The 16,244-nt window shown below is 33.8% G+C and overlaps 1 protein-coding gene across 1 annotated transcript; it reads right to left on the reverse strand.

Moving 5' to 3' along the window:
• Positions 1–13,255, reverse strand: LOC142355886 (tripartite motif-containing protein 59-like). Its single transcript, XM_075407908.1, has 4 exons — positions 12,932–13,255; positions 9,517–9,558; positions 8,363–8,798; positions 1–52 (listed from the first exon to the last, which is right to left on the reverse strand). Exons 1-3 carry the CDS (start codon positions 13,127–13,129, stop codon positions 8,778–8,780), a joined length of 261 nt encoding a protein of 86 aa, XP_075264023.1. The 5' UTR covers positions 13,130–13,255; the 3' UTR covers positions 1–52; positions 8,363–8,777.
• Positions 13,256–16,244: the final 2,989 nt, after the last annotated feature.

Below are 16,244 nucleotides of genomic sequence, written 5' to 3' on the forward strand. Positions count from 1 at the left end.
TTCCCAATTCCTCCCTCGTTTTTACATTCTTCACTCTTAAACTGGTGAGCGTCTTGCAATGGTTGAATTGATGCAGAGCAAAAATAATTAAAGTAAAGAAACAATGAGCTATCATGAAAAATAAGCCAGCTGAAGTACGACCCGGGTATTTACATTGAACAACTGTTCCGTATATGAAATTCGTTGTTTTTATGCTTTCATATTGAGTTAAATCATTTTTGCGAATTATGTAATCAAAATCCTCTGTCGGTATGAATTATTGACAGTTGATTATGTTGGAGAAAACGCCTGTCCACTAACAATCTCTCTTAAGTAAACTATTGAAAAAGTTAATGTCGTCTTCAATTAAAGCGAGTGAAATATTACCATTATTCGTCTTTTACTGAACTTTATCGGTTTGTTTTATTTTTTTTTTGGTTATTCGGTTTTTCTATTTCCTTTCACCTTCAGTGCTTTCTTTTCTTCAGTATCGACCATGGATTAAAAACTTGGCATTCCGAAAAGTGATCTAATTTGTGCTAACTTAAATCAGCCACAAATAATTCACAGAATAGCCGGCGAAAAAAAATGTTATAATGTTGTCAATCTTAGTTCATGTGCAACATACTTATGTCTAACATTCTGTCGCTATAATCGAAAATTTGTTGATATTCAATAGTTGAGAGATGTAGCTAGCATTACGCCGCAGAGGTATATCTAAATCGTCATGGGCAAATATGCCCGATCTGTGTATCTCGTGTTCGTTTTTCCTATCTTAATTCATTGAAATTGCAATAATATTGCTGAAAATAGCTAATTCAGCAAAAACAGGCAAAATTGAAGAGAATTGCGCAACCCTTGTTCGCAAAAGTGTCCAAACATTAGCCGCGAAAAAAAGTACAAGCTTTATATCCTATTTTTGCGCATTTTGTATCTCCTTTTAGGTATCGCTTTATCGCGCAAAACGTAACTCGATTTCGAACTAAAAGCCGCAAATAAGCTTAATTTAAAGCAATTTTTTGAGCATAAAAGAGTTATTAAAGCTTTATTACTACTAGTGGTACTAATTAGTACTTTATTACTACTTATCAAAGGGTAGAAATGAGAATTATCAAATAATTGTCTTAATTATACTTTTGAATTTTCGACTATTTACTCAAGAATACGTGCAATTTTCAAATAGCCGTTTTTTAATTCTAAAATATCTCTTGTCATGGAAAAAACATTTATTTTGGTGGTTAATGTTGCTTCACTCAATTAAAAAATAAATTCATTGTTAAGTGAATTAAAAACAGAAAAAAAAGGAAATTTGACTTTTTTCTGAAAAACCCCTCAATATTCTTAGATGATTTCCGTCGTATTTTCAAGTTTAAATTGCCGAGTACCATGGAAGAAAAATTTGACAACACTCCATATACTTGGTAGTAACAAAATTTTACAAAAATAAAAAATTTGAAAAAGAACTAAATTTTGAAGCGTGTAAAATTAGAAGAGGTTTGCGAAGGAAGAATTTTCGAACACAAAAGACAACTCTTGTTTTTCAGGACCCTCTATATTAGAAACTGTTGTTTTTTTAAGATTCAAATACGACTACTAGTGGTAACTACCAGGTTTTGACCGCCAGAGAATCAAAAATGATTCCAATAGATGAGATATATTCAAAAACATAGGGTGAATTTCAGAGGCAGAGTATACCAATGTCTTCTGACCTCCTTATCTTGAAAAAACCTGAATTTTATTATAAAAATGGTCATTAAAATAGATTTACAACCAGTAAAGCAAGAGAAAATGGTTTGAAGCTAGCACATTTTTCTACGGACAGCCAAACATAGTCGGGAAAGAATTTTTATCGAAAAAAAGGCTGTTTGAGCATATCAACACAATTCATATACTTGGTGGTAACGAATCAGAGCCCAAAAGCATTAAAAAAGCGAATAAGATTTAGATTTTGAATCTTTTAAAATCAAAAGACGTTTCCGAGGGAACGAGTTTTGACTACGAAAGACAACTCCTGTCTTCCAGGAGACAATATAGTAAAGATTGATGTTTGTTTTAGAATTAGACATAGTGCTTACCACCAGGTTCTGACCGCCAGAGAACCAAAAACAAATCAGATCAGTGAGATATTTAAAAAAAAGAGGCTGAATTTTTCAAGGCAAAGTACACCTATGTTTTCTAAAAGGAAAATCTAGAAAAAAAACTATCCAATTTTTATTATTAAAAAGGATCTACAGAATCACTAAGGTAACAGAAAACGGTCAGAAGCTAATACCTTTAATTTTAACCCCCCAGAAAAAAATGGTAAAATTTTCACGAATTTTTCAAAGTCGACATTTCTGGCTGTTTAAGCACATCGCAACTTTCCTTCTATTTGATAATAACGAATTATAGCCTGCAAATATGTATAATTTGATCAAAAAAATGTTTTTTGAAGCTTGTAAAATCAGAAGACCTTTTCAAGGCAAGAATTTTTGACCACGGAAGAAAACTCTACTTTTCCAGGGCCGCCTATAGTAAAAAAAAAATGTTGTCCTTTTTAGATTTAGATACATCTACTGGTGTTAAATACTTGGCTCTGGCTGCCAATGAAGCCGAAAAATCAAATTAGTGGAATGTTTCCACTCGATAAATCCTGATAAAACTTAATTTTTTCTTAATCATTCCTTTTTTCTTCTTTTTCTCTTATTCTTAGCTATTCTTAGAAAATGACTATTTGCCCTGTAATTCACAAAACCAAACCATAAATTGGCCCTCTATGATAAAATTGGCCAGTCCCACATTGATATACAAAGCCTTTTTTGAGGGAGGGATTTTTCGGAAAAAAAACGAAGGCTCGGCTTTTCGACAATGTCTTTAAAGTTGTTTGTGTTTAAATAGCTGTAAAGCTTTAAACGCTTCAATTAAACGTTTTTTAATGTGCCTATTACAGAGTATTGAATCAATTTGCATGCTCCAAATGCGCGCTTTTAATTAGGCTTAATTGAGGATTAGAGATACTTTAAATGCGAATAATAGAAACCTAAAATGAAACGTGCTACAAGACTTGTCCCTATTTTACAATTTTAAAGTTCTTTTATTTCGCAAAAATGACGAAACCCCTCTCCAAAAAAATACAAAGCATTTCTCCTAATTTCGTTCTTTTTATGTATCTAATTTTCGAGTGAATTTTACTAAGGGGGAAATTATGGGGTATACGTCTGCGGTCCCGGGCCGAGGAAATTGGCCAAAATTATGTACGATCAGCGGCAACTAGCGTTAATAAGTCGGAATATTCGTAAGATCTACGCTAAAAATCAACGCTAAATATGTAAGAAATACGCCAAAATTCAACGCAAAATTAGGTAAGATTAGCGTTGAATGCGTTGAATTTATGTAAGATCAACACTAAAATTCAACGCTAATTTTGTACTATCTAGGCCAAAATCCAGCGCAAAATTATGTAAGATTAGCGTTGAATGCGTTGAATTTATGTAAGATCTTTGCTAAATTCAAAGCAAAATATGTAAGATCTACGCTTTATAAGAATTCCGGCTCTTAAGGAAACCAAGCTACTGTGGCACAATGGTAGAAGAGGCGACAAGCAAACAGGAGGTCAGCAGTTCGAGTCCAATACGCAACTGGAGATTAATAGTTCAAGTGGACGCTTTGATTTTTTGTAAGATCAACGCTATATTCAATGCAAAATTATGTAAGATCTACGCTAAATTCAATGCTAATTATGTAAGATCTCCGCTAAATTCAACGCTAAATATGTAAGATCTACGCTAAATTCAACGCTAAATATGTAAGATCAGCGGCAACTAGCGTTGACAGGTCGGAAAATTCACCGCAATTTTCTTACATAATTTTGCGTTGAATGCATTGAATTTGTTTTGAAGACAAAAAATGAACGCATTCGACGCGATATTTTGTCAGAAAATTGCGGTGAATTTTCCGACTTGTCAACGCTAGTTGCCGCTGATCTTACATATTTAGCGTTGAATATAGCGTAGATCTTACATATTTAGCGTTGAATTCAGCGTACATCTTACATAATCAGCGTTGAACTTAGCGTAGATCTTTCATATTTTTGCATTGAATATAGCGTTGATCTTACAAAAAATCAAAGCGTCCACTTGAACTATTAATCTCCAGTTGCGTATTGGACTCGAACTGCTGACCTCCTGTTTGCTTGTCGCCTCTTCTACTTTTGTGCCACAGTACCTTGGTTTCCGTAAGAGCCGCAATTCTTATAAACCGTAGATCTTTCATATTTTGCGTTGAATTTAGCGTAGATCTTACATGTTTTACGTTGATTTTGCGTAGTATTTTACTTAGCATATTCAACGCATTTATCATGTGAGGCTAACTGGGAAAAAATTAAACTTTTTTAAAACTTTTGAAAAAACATTTGAATTTCTAAAATGGTCTGAAATGGTTTTTGCACTATAAAAGAGCACTAAAAAGTGATTTTTTGCTGACTTCACTTTTCTCACCTGTCCAGTATAGGGGATCGAAACAGTAAAAAAAATTAATTTTTTAATTTTTTGAAAATTGTTTTTTTCGGACTTGATGTTTATCACCTGTGAAGTATAGGGGTCGAAACAGTGAAAAAATTGACTTTTTAAAAAAAACATTTTAAAAACTTTTGAAACCGTAAAGTGGTCTCAAATGGAATGGAAAGATAAGCGTTGAATGCGTTGAATTTATGTAAGATCAGTGCTAAATTCAACGCCAAATACGTAAGATCTACGCTAAAAATCAACGCTAAATATGTAAGATCTACGCCAAAATTCAACGCAAAATTAGGTAAGATTAGCGTTGAATGCGTTGAATTTATGTAAGATCAACACTAAAGTTCAACGCTAAATTTGTACTATCTACGCCAAAATCCAGCGCAAAATTATGTAAGATTAGCGTTGAATGCGTTGAATTTATGTAAGATCAACGCTAAAATTCAACGCTAAATATGTAAGATCTACGGCAAAATTCAACGCAAAATTATGTAAGATTAGCGTTGAATGCGTCGAATTTATGTATGATCAACGCTAAAATTCAACGCTAAATATGTAAGATCTACGCTAAAATTCAACGCAAAATTATTTAAGATTAGCGTTGAATGCGTTGAATTTATGTAAGATCAACGCTAAAATTCGACGCTAAATATGTAAGACCTACGCCAAAATTCAGCGCAAAATTATGTAAGATTAGCGTTGAATGCGTGTAATTTATGTAAGATCAACGCTAAAATTCAACGCTAAATATGTAAGATCTGCGCCAAAATTCACCGCTAAATTATGTAAGATTAGCGTTAAAGGCGTTGAATTTATGTATGATCAACGCTAAATTCAACGCTAAATATGTAAGATCTACGCTAAAATTCAACGCAAAATTATGTAAGATTAGCGTTGAATGCGTTGAATTTATGTAAGATCAACGCTAAATTCAACGCTAAGTATGTAAGATCTACGCTAAAATTCAACGCTAAATATGTAAGATCTACGCCAAAATTCAACGCAAAATTATGTAAGACTAGCGTTGAATGCGTTGAATTTATGTAAGATCAACGCTCAGGCGCAGATCTTACATAAATTCAACGCATTCAACGCCAATCTTACCTAATTTTGCGTTTTTTAGCGTTGACTCCTCGGCCCGGGGTATAATGAGGCTTGGAAATCGTTTATTACAGTGTGTCTAATGGCAATACATTTGATATTTTTCCATCAATTAAATCGAGTGTTTCTTATATCGTTATTAATTTCAATCATGTTTGTTTCCTAATAGAAAAGTAAGTAAGTTTGTAGGGAGCCTTACAAAGCTAAAGAGACTAAAGTAGGATAAAAATTGCCGTATTTGGCTAGAGATGTCTCTGTTATCCGGCACTCAAAGATGGCGTTGAAGTCAAAATTCAAAATTTTTTTCTGGATTCCATTATATTTCAGATAACGAGTATAAGATGAAAAATAAAAAAGCTTTGACTGGATTGTAGAATTAGTTTCATTGTTAGGTAATCCTACAATGCTTCTATAAACACTGTCATGTTTATATGGTTCAATTTACCTATAGACGCTATCTTGTAGCACGAATATTTAATGAAATTTGAGACACATTTCACAAGATCAAAAAATTTATTGCTACTATACATAATGCGCTATTATTAGTTTCAACAACTGTGATTTCAAAATTGGATGCAACAAAAGAGTTTATTGCTACTATCGTATTATTTTCTCTCAGTGATGAGTAGACCTTAAAGGTATATTGATCTTGACGGTTTGTTGGATAGATGCCTTATCTAGAAGTTTTAACTAAATCGAAGACATAATGCGGTATTATCAGTTTCAACAACTGTCATTTCAAAACAATTGGATGCAACATAAATGATCTAATGAGATAAGGCTTGGGTTTCACAACTTGAAAAATTTTTCATCATCAAAGCTGCATTCGAATTTTTTTTATTTCTTGTTTTTGCAACCCCCCCAGTACGTTATGCGCCCCTAAGTTACAGAGTACGTGCCATTACATAGTAGATCATTATGTGAAAATGTGGCATATGCGTTATTTCCGCCTTAGAAAAAATCGCGCAAAAAATTGATACATAAGATGAACGAAATTAAGAGACAATCTTTTCTTTCGAAAAGAGGTTACGACATTTTGGCGAAATTGAGATACGTTGAAATAGTAAAATTGGTGGCAAGTCTTGAAGCATGTTTCCGCTTTTTTTAGGTATCTATTTTTCGCAATAAATTTATCTCTAGTTCGGAATTGAGCCTAATTAAAAGTGCACTTTTGAGCATGCAAAAATATTTTCAAGCTTTATTAATTGAGCATGCAAAAGAGATTTGACGCTTTTAAAGTGATTTTATAAAGATTTTTCAAAATGAAGTTTTTTAGAGATGTGAATTAATGACGCGACATAATATATTTATTTAGAGTTTTCGTTTTTGTTGTTTTTTACTAGAAGTATTCTCATATGTGATATACACTTTTTGTGCTATTGATTTTAATATTTATGAGACAGAACACACAGACACACACAGAGAGAGAGAGAGAGAGAGAGAGAGAAAGAGAGAGCGAGAACAGAAAGGAGAATTTTTCCAGAAAATATTAATAGACACCTGTAAATCTGTAAATAGACCAAAAAAATTGAATTGAGATATTTTTCTGAAAAAAAAGCTAGACACTTGTAAACCTGTAAAAAAACGCAAAAATTTTCATCAAATTCATTTTAGACATTAATTTGGTGACTTCAAATGCAAATCACCCATGAAATTTAATTTAGCAAGAAAAAAACAACAATCATTTCACCTTTGATTTTTACCGAAATTTCCCTCTGTCCAACCTTATCTTGTTATGTACAATTAAGAGGAGTTATTAAAATGCTACAGGACAAACTTTGTTGTATAAATAGAAAACATTAACTAAATGCTAACTTTTTATGATGAAATAGCCAATTCCCCATTAGGCCATTAAAAAAAGAAAAATTTGCAACCAAGCGATTTTTAAGAAAGTATTTTATTTTGTCAAACTTTAATGAATTTATCTCAAAACATTGATGCTGGAAAACAAATAAAAACCTGGAAAATCATAAAAAAATGGTGAGGCGACAATCAAGAACATCAGCTAATGCTATTTTAGTTTTGCATTAGCCTGATATAAACAATTATTTTCAGAAATGAACTTTTGGTCAAAATTTCTGAAAAATTACAGAAAACAGGCTTTGGGTATTGCCAATTCCATTTCGCGGCCTACAACTTACATCAAATAAAAACATTGATAAAAGTAAGCCCTATATGGTACAGTAATAATCCGTAAACCACTTTTAATCACTTAATTGGTATCAATTAATAAACGCGCATTAAATTAGGTTTAATTGCGGATTTTAGATACATTCAGTGCGAAAATTTGGTACATTCAGGGCTAAATAGAGTTGACTCACGTGCGAAAAGGAGATACACAAATCGAGCAGATCCGTGATACGTATCGCGCGAAAAATAGAATGCACAGCTTGTATCTCAATGTTGCAGTTAAAATTTGGGAACACGGATTGTGCAGTTCCCTTTGTTTTAGCCTGTTTTGTCTATTTTTTTCAACATGCTACATTTTCAACGTATTAACATATGAAAACGCAGATCGGGCAAATTTGCCTGTGACGATTTGGGTATACCTCTGCGGCGTAATGGTCGGGGGGGGGGTGCAAATATTATGCGCCCACTGAGCGGGGGGTGGGGGGACAAACGGGAAAGATCCGCATTTTTATGTGTATTTTTAAAATCTTAGCCCAATTGATTTTCATATAAACAATTTTTCTCTTTCAACTTTTATTAAAAAAAACTTTCTCGGCTTCTTAATTGTTCAGTGACACCATTTTAGTACAAATAATTTATGCTCTGCATTTTTGACTAACGGAGTGAAATGAAGTACTGTTTTCTCGAGAAGGAAGAAGCTTTTTTAGCAAAGAAAGCATAACTCCTTCTTGTTTCGGGACATCAATTTCTTGGAACAATACCATAAGATCATCCATACGTTTTTCAGCGTCTGAAAACTCTTTTTGCACAATACACATGTGTTCTTGCAGTTTTTGCATATCCTTTTTCTTATCTTGATACATCTTCAGAATGTCATCAGTGTGGCTTTTCAAGGCGTCAGCTGAAGTTTCTGATAACAATTTCAGTTGGAAGGCAAGCATTCCTTTAGTTTTTTTAAGGGAAGAGGCAGCCATTTCACTGATATTTGAAAGTTGATTGACATAATTCTTCTCAGAGTTTTGGAACTTCACTAAACCGCAAAGCTCTTTTTCCAACGGAACAACAATATGTGCATCACTTGAATGAGTAGTTGACCTGCATTTACAACAAATCGCAGTATGACAGTTTGGGCCTTGGCAATAAACCAGCTTTAGTAATTTGTGTTCGGCACATATTTCAGACTATGCATTGGGCAGAATCAGAGAAAAGAGTTCATTCTTAAATAAATAACAATTATTTGAACAGAATGGAAAATGATAAGCTAAATTTTGGATAGTTATTTTATCACAAACAAAAGCTCGCTCATATAAAAAATTATCTGCAAGCTTTTCGCTCCAATTTATCCTTTATTTTATGTTAGAGTATGCTCCTGTTGAGCTTGAATAAAATTGCAAATAGTTTGTATCAATGATAGAAACGCACTATTTTGCGGCTTGTGCAAAATGGGTTAGCCACGACTTCAAAAATGAACAGCTAGAAAATTTTGCGCAGTTGCTGCGTATTTGTTAAATATTTGAAATTGCTGCAAAAACATTTAACTATATCAAAAAGCCTCTCAGCTCGGCTAAGCTTTTATATATCTATCTCAGAGATTTCAAAGACTCAAAATTATATATCAAATGATATGATATGGAACAACGTTACTGTTCATTCTTTAGGAAGCAAAAACGGATGTTGAGTTTAGAGACGATCTGTTTGTCAATGGAACGCAGGAAGAAATTTTACTATCATAAAAATTTGATCATAAAAATATAAAAATTTTACTAATGTTTTCCCAAATAGTAGTTTTATCTGATTCCGCCTTGTTTCATACCATAGAGGAGTCACTCTCCGCATTTTCCGCTGGTCTGATTGCCTGAAAACACGACCAAAACATAAACTTGAAAATTAACCCTCACTTTTGGACAAAATATAAAATATGCAGTGTGTTTTCTCTACTGACAACTCTTAAAATAAAAAAAGTTTAAGTTGTTTTTGCGAAGGAAGGAACATTCATGTAAACATTGAAATTTGATCTTCAGTTAATTAGAAGAGCTGTTGGACTTCTATTGCAGTCATTTTTCTCCAGCTATCTGAACAAAAGTTGATTCAATCATTTGTAAAATCAAAGCAGAAGACAACAATTGAAGAATGCTTGCACAGTGGGTTAACATCACTTAACATTTAAACTTTGAGCAGACATTGTTGCTGTTGATACTCAAAAAATTGGGCTTATTCTTAAAAAAGTTCTCAAATTTGCTCTGTTTGCGTTGTCATCATGGTTAAAAACTTACACTTAGAGGCTGAATTTTAAATTTTGAATACCAATAATAACAGCATAAATCATTACTTCTGTGACAATGCATAATTTCGTAAAAATTTTACAAGTTCTGTTTTTCTCAATGAATTTTTCTGAAATTTTCTTCTTCGTGAAATGTCGATCTTCCAAAGTTGCCAAAATTTCATGATTTTACACAGTAATTTTTTAATGTTTTGGATGGAGACGTAACTGGGTTGCATAATGTACTTGGGGACACAAATGGAAAAATCCTAAAATCATGATTATATTGATTCAACCAGCAAAAAATCCGATTTGATTTGTAGAGTATTTCATCAGAAAAAGTAACGATTTTCTGCACATTTCTTCTTCATCTCCATGTAGCGAATAGCAAAAAAGTTTCAGTTTTGCTTGAACAGCACGATTAATACAAGCAACTGAAAACTTTGACTACAATAATTCATAAAATTATTTTCAATTTACAAATAAAGATCTGGAATCTGTAAACTTTTCCCGGTACCGAAAGAAAATTATAGCAGAGAAAACGTTTTGAGATTAAAAGCTTGATAATAAAAAACAGATTAAAAAATTATTAATACAAATTAGGCATCAATATCCCAGAATCGTGCTTGCCGCTCAGTCAATATCAGTACTTCTTGATCATGACGTGCAAGCCGAAAAGAAAGTGATGAACAAGACGTGGAGGCATCAGAGCAAATGTTAGCCAAGACTTGCATTCAGACTTGAGAAGCTTAATCAAGAATTGATTTTCAACTTGCACGCCTAGGCCATGGATTTACAGTTAGACATAAATTTTGTGATGAAGATGTGTTTTCAGAAGGGAACGTTTTTGACTAAGACATGCATTAGTAGAGTGTTAAGTATAAAAAATAACGAGATTATAGCCCTGAATCATAACCGATATAAGACTTGCAGTTTGACGTACCCAGTAATGCTATTCATTTGAAGGTAAAAAGGTGTTCTTAAATATTGATCAATATATTTAACTAACGTTTGAATAATATTTCTGACCATCTGGTTATAAATTAATGAATTTTTTGCTCTGAGTGCATAAAATTAGACGGACCCGGTAGTGATATTCATTTGGCGGTAAAAAGGTGTTCTTAAATAATGATCGATACTTAACTAATATACAAGTAATATTTCTGACAATCTGGTTACAAATTAATGAATTTTTTGCTCTGAATGCATAAAATTATTTTTAAAAATTTCAATCGGAATTCAATTTGATTGTGAAACTGAATTGCTCGATATGTCTTCCCAGTGCGTCGCTTCCCGTCAATTATGATAAGTTCCCGGTTTTTTCCCGTTTAGGTTCCCTCATTTCCCAGTGGGAGGTTTACCAGGATTCCCACCGGGATTGATAATTGCTGGTAAGTTGCGGTAAGAACTTGACACTTTTTTAGGAATTACGGGGAATGTATTTGGGTGATCAATAGGGTTAACGGGACCAATTTTCTGCCGCCTTTAGAACTGACTTGACTAAATAGCAAGAGTTGTCGAGATAACCAAAAATTTTTAGACGGAAACTGGCAGCTTATGCGGAGAAATTATCGAGATAATTACCGAGGCAACCAGAATTGATACCGGGTTTTATCGGTTCACTCGGGGCAATTAGAGTGCAATTATTAACACCTGGAACTATCGGCTATGGAAACTAGAAAAACAATAAAAACAATTGTTCAAAGTACTAGATTCGAGTGGTTTCAATATTAAATTTTCTATATCAGAACGAGTTGTAAAAAAGCAATCGACGTTTCTTTTTTTAACAGGTTAATCAACTGTTCCATTTTATAACATTTTTTTTCTGCTCTAGATCCAAATTTTTTTTAGTTTTAATTTTTTTCTACTCTGGATCATTGGTGCGATGAAATGTCATAATTTATAAGCTTAGCATTGACGGTTATCTAACAATGCTGAGAGCAGAATAATGAATTTGTTTGGTTTCTACTGCGCGGAAAGTACACAAAGACTTCAAAGCTCATCTAAGTTCCAAACTTGTTAAAAATGTCAGATACCAAAAAATTAGACGATTTTTTTCATGTAGTAGGGTCATTGGCCAGCAATTATATGCAATTTTAGCTGGATTTGTGTAATGAAGGTATCAAGGTTTACATTGCTTACACAAACTGAGTTACCCTTAGTGGAATTAGCCGAGAGCTCGTAATGAGTTTACGAATAAAACAGCGTAGCTGTGTGGAAGTTTTCAGCCGATGGGTTGGGAAATATTTATCAGCAACCACGACAATTTCTCCCATCTGTGGTTATGAATGTTTGCAAGCAAACAGTGCAAAAAAAGTAACCACAAGGTAACCCTCGAAGAGCATCAATTGGATAAATTAGATGTTGTAAATCCAATTTCACCTGGTGCCATAATTAAACTTGTAATTACAAAAAACAGTAAAGTTTTTATAAACAATGGCTTACTTTGAGATTTACACTCGCAAGACAATTGTGCTGCAGTTCTAGGATTTTTGTACGGAAATTGGAAAAAGAAAAAAGATCATGGCGTCAAAGAATCATTTTTGACCGCAAATTGTTTGAAAACTTATGTTTTTTTGAAAAAAAAATCTTTTTTTTTGTCACAACATCTGGAAGTGTTTGTTTCCTTTTTTATATATAGTGAAACAGTTGTGAAATATCGTCTTTCAGTGAATTAATGATTCACAATTAATAAATATTTCAGAGAGCAAATTAATGGGTTTGGTTTCTACTGTGCACAAAGTACACATACTTTTACAAGTTTTTCTATTTTTTGGACACGTTTTTGCGGAAATATCAAGTATTAGCTGTGAAAAAAAATTCGGAAGTTTTTTATTCACTTAGCCGGCAACAATAGTCTGCAAATTTTGTTGCATTTGTGTCATGAAAGCTACTATTATATACGCAAACAGCTCCATGTTTGCTTACCATTTATGGAAACGACAGATGGAGCTCAAAATGCACTTACCGCGTAGTTGATTGGGAAGCTTTGAGATAATCGGTTGGGAAAAACTTTTCTGCAATCTGGGCATTTTCTCGTATCTCGGTCTATAAGTGACTGCAAACAAGTAGTGCAAAATGAGTGACCGCATGGTAACATTCGAGGAGCATCGAATGGACCAAGGCAAATACTACATGTTGTATAATCAATTCCGCCTGATGCCATTTGTAAAGTGTCTGGCAGTTTATAGAAAAGTAGGTAACTTTTTTAAATTAAATAATGACTTGTTTTCGTAATCAGACAACCGAATAACAGCTGCAGTTTAATACTTTTTAACGCCAAGTTGAGATTAACAACAAATTAAAACTACACTTATGATTATTATTAATAAATTCTTTATTTTTGTTATGCTTAGAGAAATGTATTTAAGCTCATTTTACGCAATCATGACGAAAACTTCAATCTGTTCACGCAAGTTTTGAAAATATTAGTGCCAGTTTATTTTTAATTCAACGACATCGCGTTTTTGGTTCTAACCATGCAAGCCTTTTTTGGATATTCATATTTCAGTCTTGAATTAATTTTTAGAATCTATCTTGAGGTTGAAAGCCAGGCTACCCAATCGTGCGTCAAATTTCTCAAATTTGAAACATTCATTTTTATTCAAGGTTCCAAAATCAAATAATAGCTAGTTGTGCTTAGAGTATGCGATTTGCAATCGAATTAAGCTTGGCAATAAAACATGAGTACGGTGTTAATAGCATTGGATAACTTCCCGATTCAATAAAGCTTCGGAAAAGAATCTGAGAATAAGAAATGTGCTCAGTTTCAGAGCAAAAAAACAATGCCTAACATTACGCCGAATGTAGGAAATGCGCTGAAGTTAGCTCACTGGAAAATATCTGCAACATGCGGGGGGGGGGGGGCATGTCGAGGCAGCACTAGCAAAAAATAAGTAAAATGGACCACCAGATGCCACAATACTACCTTTAGCTCTGTTTTTAAACAGGACCCAAAGAGTGTCTACAAGATTTAACAGTACTAAGAGATTGGATTCCGCAATTGAAGTATAAGTTTCAATTCTTGATTAGTGCTTCTCAATGAAATACGCGTCTTGGGTTGACAAATTATTATTGATAACGAGACTTCTGAAGACTTTTCAAGTCTTGTTCAAGATTAGCAAAGTCTAAGTGAAGTTTAAGGCCACACTTTGCAAGTATTGATGATTGCTCAGTTAATGAAAAAATTAGTGTTTTGAGATGATATTACTAAGAAATAATACATTTCCAAATTAGCAAAAATTGGTCAAAATTTTCAATGAAAAATTTGTTAAGCTCACAAAGCTATTTTTGAAATGAGCCCCTACCAACTTAAACAGTGCCGTATAATCACTTCGGAACCGTTTTTCAACGGGTAAAAAAGAGTGACAGTGATTGTAATATTTGGGCAACAACAGAAACGTTTTTATTCTTTTCCAAGTCAATTTTGTGGAAATGCTTGCCTTCTCTTGTGTTTCTATTGTCACTTTGGTTCGCTTTGAACCCAAGCCATATGGGGCCTTTCTTTTTCGTCACAACCCTAAGAAAATGACATAATGTGCTCAGGACTTGCATCAAGACTTGTATAATCGTATTCAAGACCTGATTCGAGAAATCAGAGCTCTGGCTCGCTATTTCACTGATTCAGTACTGGTTTAGACTTGACGTTCAGTTCAGGTTTGTTATATCCATGCAATTATTCACCAAAACTCATTTTAAATTAAAATTGTTCTCAATTTATTGTAACATTGAAAATAGAATTGACAATTTAAGATTAAATTTGATTGAACTGTTCAAAGTCAGATGCTACCAATTATTTGAAAAGGATAGTGCCAATGATTTGATATTTGGTGACCCGGCATGACCAAACTTTGAGAATGAAGAACGACCAATGCTTTCATTCTCTTTCAAGTGAAGTCTGTTTGAAATGCTCGCGTCATCTTGTGCTTATATTTTCCTTTTGTAGAACTTTGACGTCAAGCAATTGTACATTAGGGTCTTTATCCTTTGTTACAAATTGAAAGCAAAGCAACACATAGATGTGATCGAGACCTGCCCCAAGACTTTTCCAGCCTTGGCCAAAACTTGATTCGAGAAGTACCAAGTCTCGAATGTTACATAATCAGAGCTCCGAACGCAGTTTCAATGAATCAGTACTGATTTGGATTAGATGTGTAGTCTGAATTTGTTATATCACAACCATTCTACACCAAAGCTCGCATTAAAGTATCTTTTTTATTGTAATGCGGGCCGTGGTAATTGCTGATGACTAATTAAGCAAAAAAAAAATTAGCCAGCCTTGGCCTACTGTTGCAAGCATCTTTTTTCATTGTTTTTCCAATTCACATCAACCACAGATCGGGAAAAGGCTTGTTCAGAGAAATTGATGTCTGCTCCAACGCGTTTGAAGCAGTGTTGCTCGTTATGTACTAGTTTTAAGTAATGGTTAAGTGTCTCTGCTTGGAGTCACTGAGAACTTCTGGCGTTTATCGAGAACCGCTGAGCGGTTCGAGATATTAAGTCAGAATTTTGAAGTGACTTCTGCAGAGTCATTTAACCATGCTTAAAACACGAAACGCGCACGTTTTAAAAACGCGCACTTTTCCGTTTGTGAACTTTTGACTTTCGGCATCTTAAAATGTGCACGTGAGTGTTTTTGTCGTGGTCGATAACACGGGTCAAAGACCTCAATAAGTTGAGTTTTGAATTAAATTTTGAACTGAAAATATACTCAAAAATAACTCAAAAATTAGCTTGTATTTATAGTAGTTATCTATGCGAAAATAAACAGAGAAAATTTAGATTAGCTAAAATATTTTACAAGATTGGCATGTGAATAGATCATAACTCCGAATCCCGGAGGTGATTTTCTATTTTCAACATTTCATGAGAATCATATATGGCTTGGGTACAATCGAGTTCATTAGTTGGAGGTCGGTGGATGGTAGAATCAGGTTTCTGTTGGTGGGAGAATTCTTCTAAGAATTCTTCTAAGTTTCTTGATGTTTCTTTGAAACCGTCAAATCCTCCCTCCTTTTTTAAGCAAGTTTGTGGATATAGGTTCTCCAAATCTGTCGGGTTGTTTTCTGTTTCTTGTTGATGTTTGTGAAGGCTCTGAGGTTTCGGGCTGTTGGTGCTCTGCAGATGATGTGGTTGCAGAAGCTTCATCTTGAAGTGAAGGTGCCACATCTGTGTTCTGAAGTAGTTGTTCTGATTGAGATATGGTCTCCTCCACTGCTGGTTCAGTTTTCACATTGTCCTGGTCTAGTCGCGCAATTTGGTTGTCGCTCACTAGAATAGTC

This window comes from Convolutriloba macropyga, unplaced genomic scaffold (assembly GCF_964194025.1).
Source record: "Convolutriloba macropyga unplaced genomic scaffold, txConMacr16.3 SCAFFOLD_3294, whole genome shotgun sequence".
Lineage (NCBI taxonomy): Eukaryota > Metazoa > Xenacoelomorpha > Acoela > Convolutidae > Convolutriloba > Convolutriloba macropyga.

Excerpts from the sequence above, each read along its gene's own strand:
- LOC142355886 (XM_075407908.1), bottom strand. The coding sequence starts at position 13,129 with ATGGCATCAGGCGGAATTGATTATACAACATGTAGTATTTGCCTTGGT. Across the intron at positions 9,559-12,931 it reads GCTTCCCAATCAACTACGCG|GCAATCAGACCAGCGGAAAA; the intron begins GTAAGTGCATTT and ends TCGTGTTTTCAG. Across the intron at positions 8,799-9,516 it reads CGGAGAGTGACTCCTCTATG|GTCAACTACTCATTCAAGTG; the intron begins GTATGAAACAAG and ends TTGTAAATGCAG.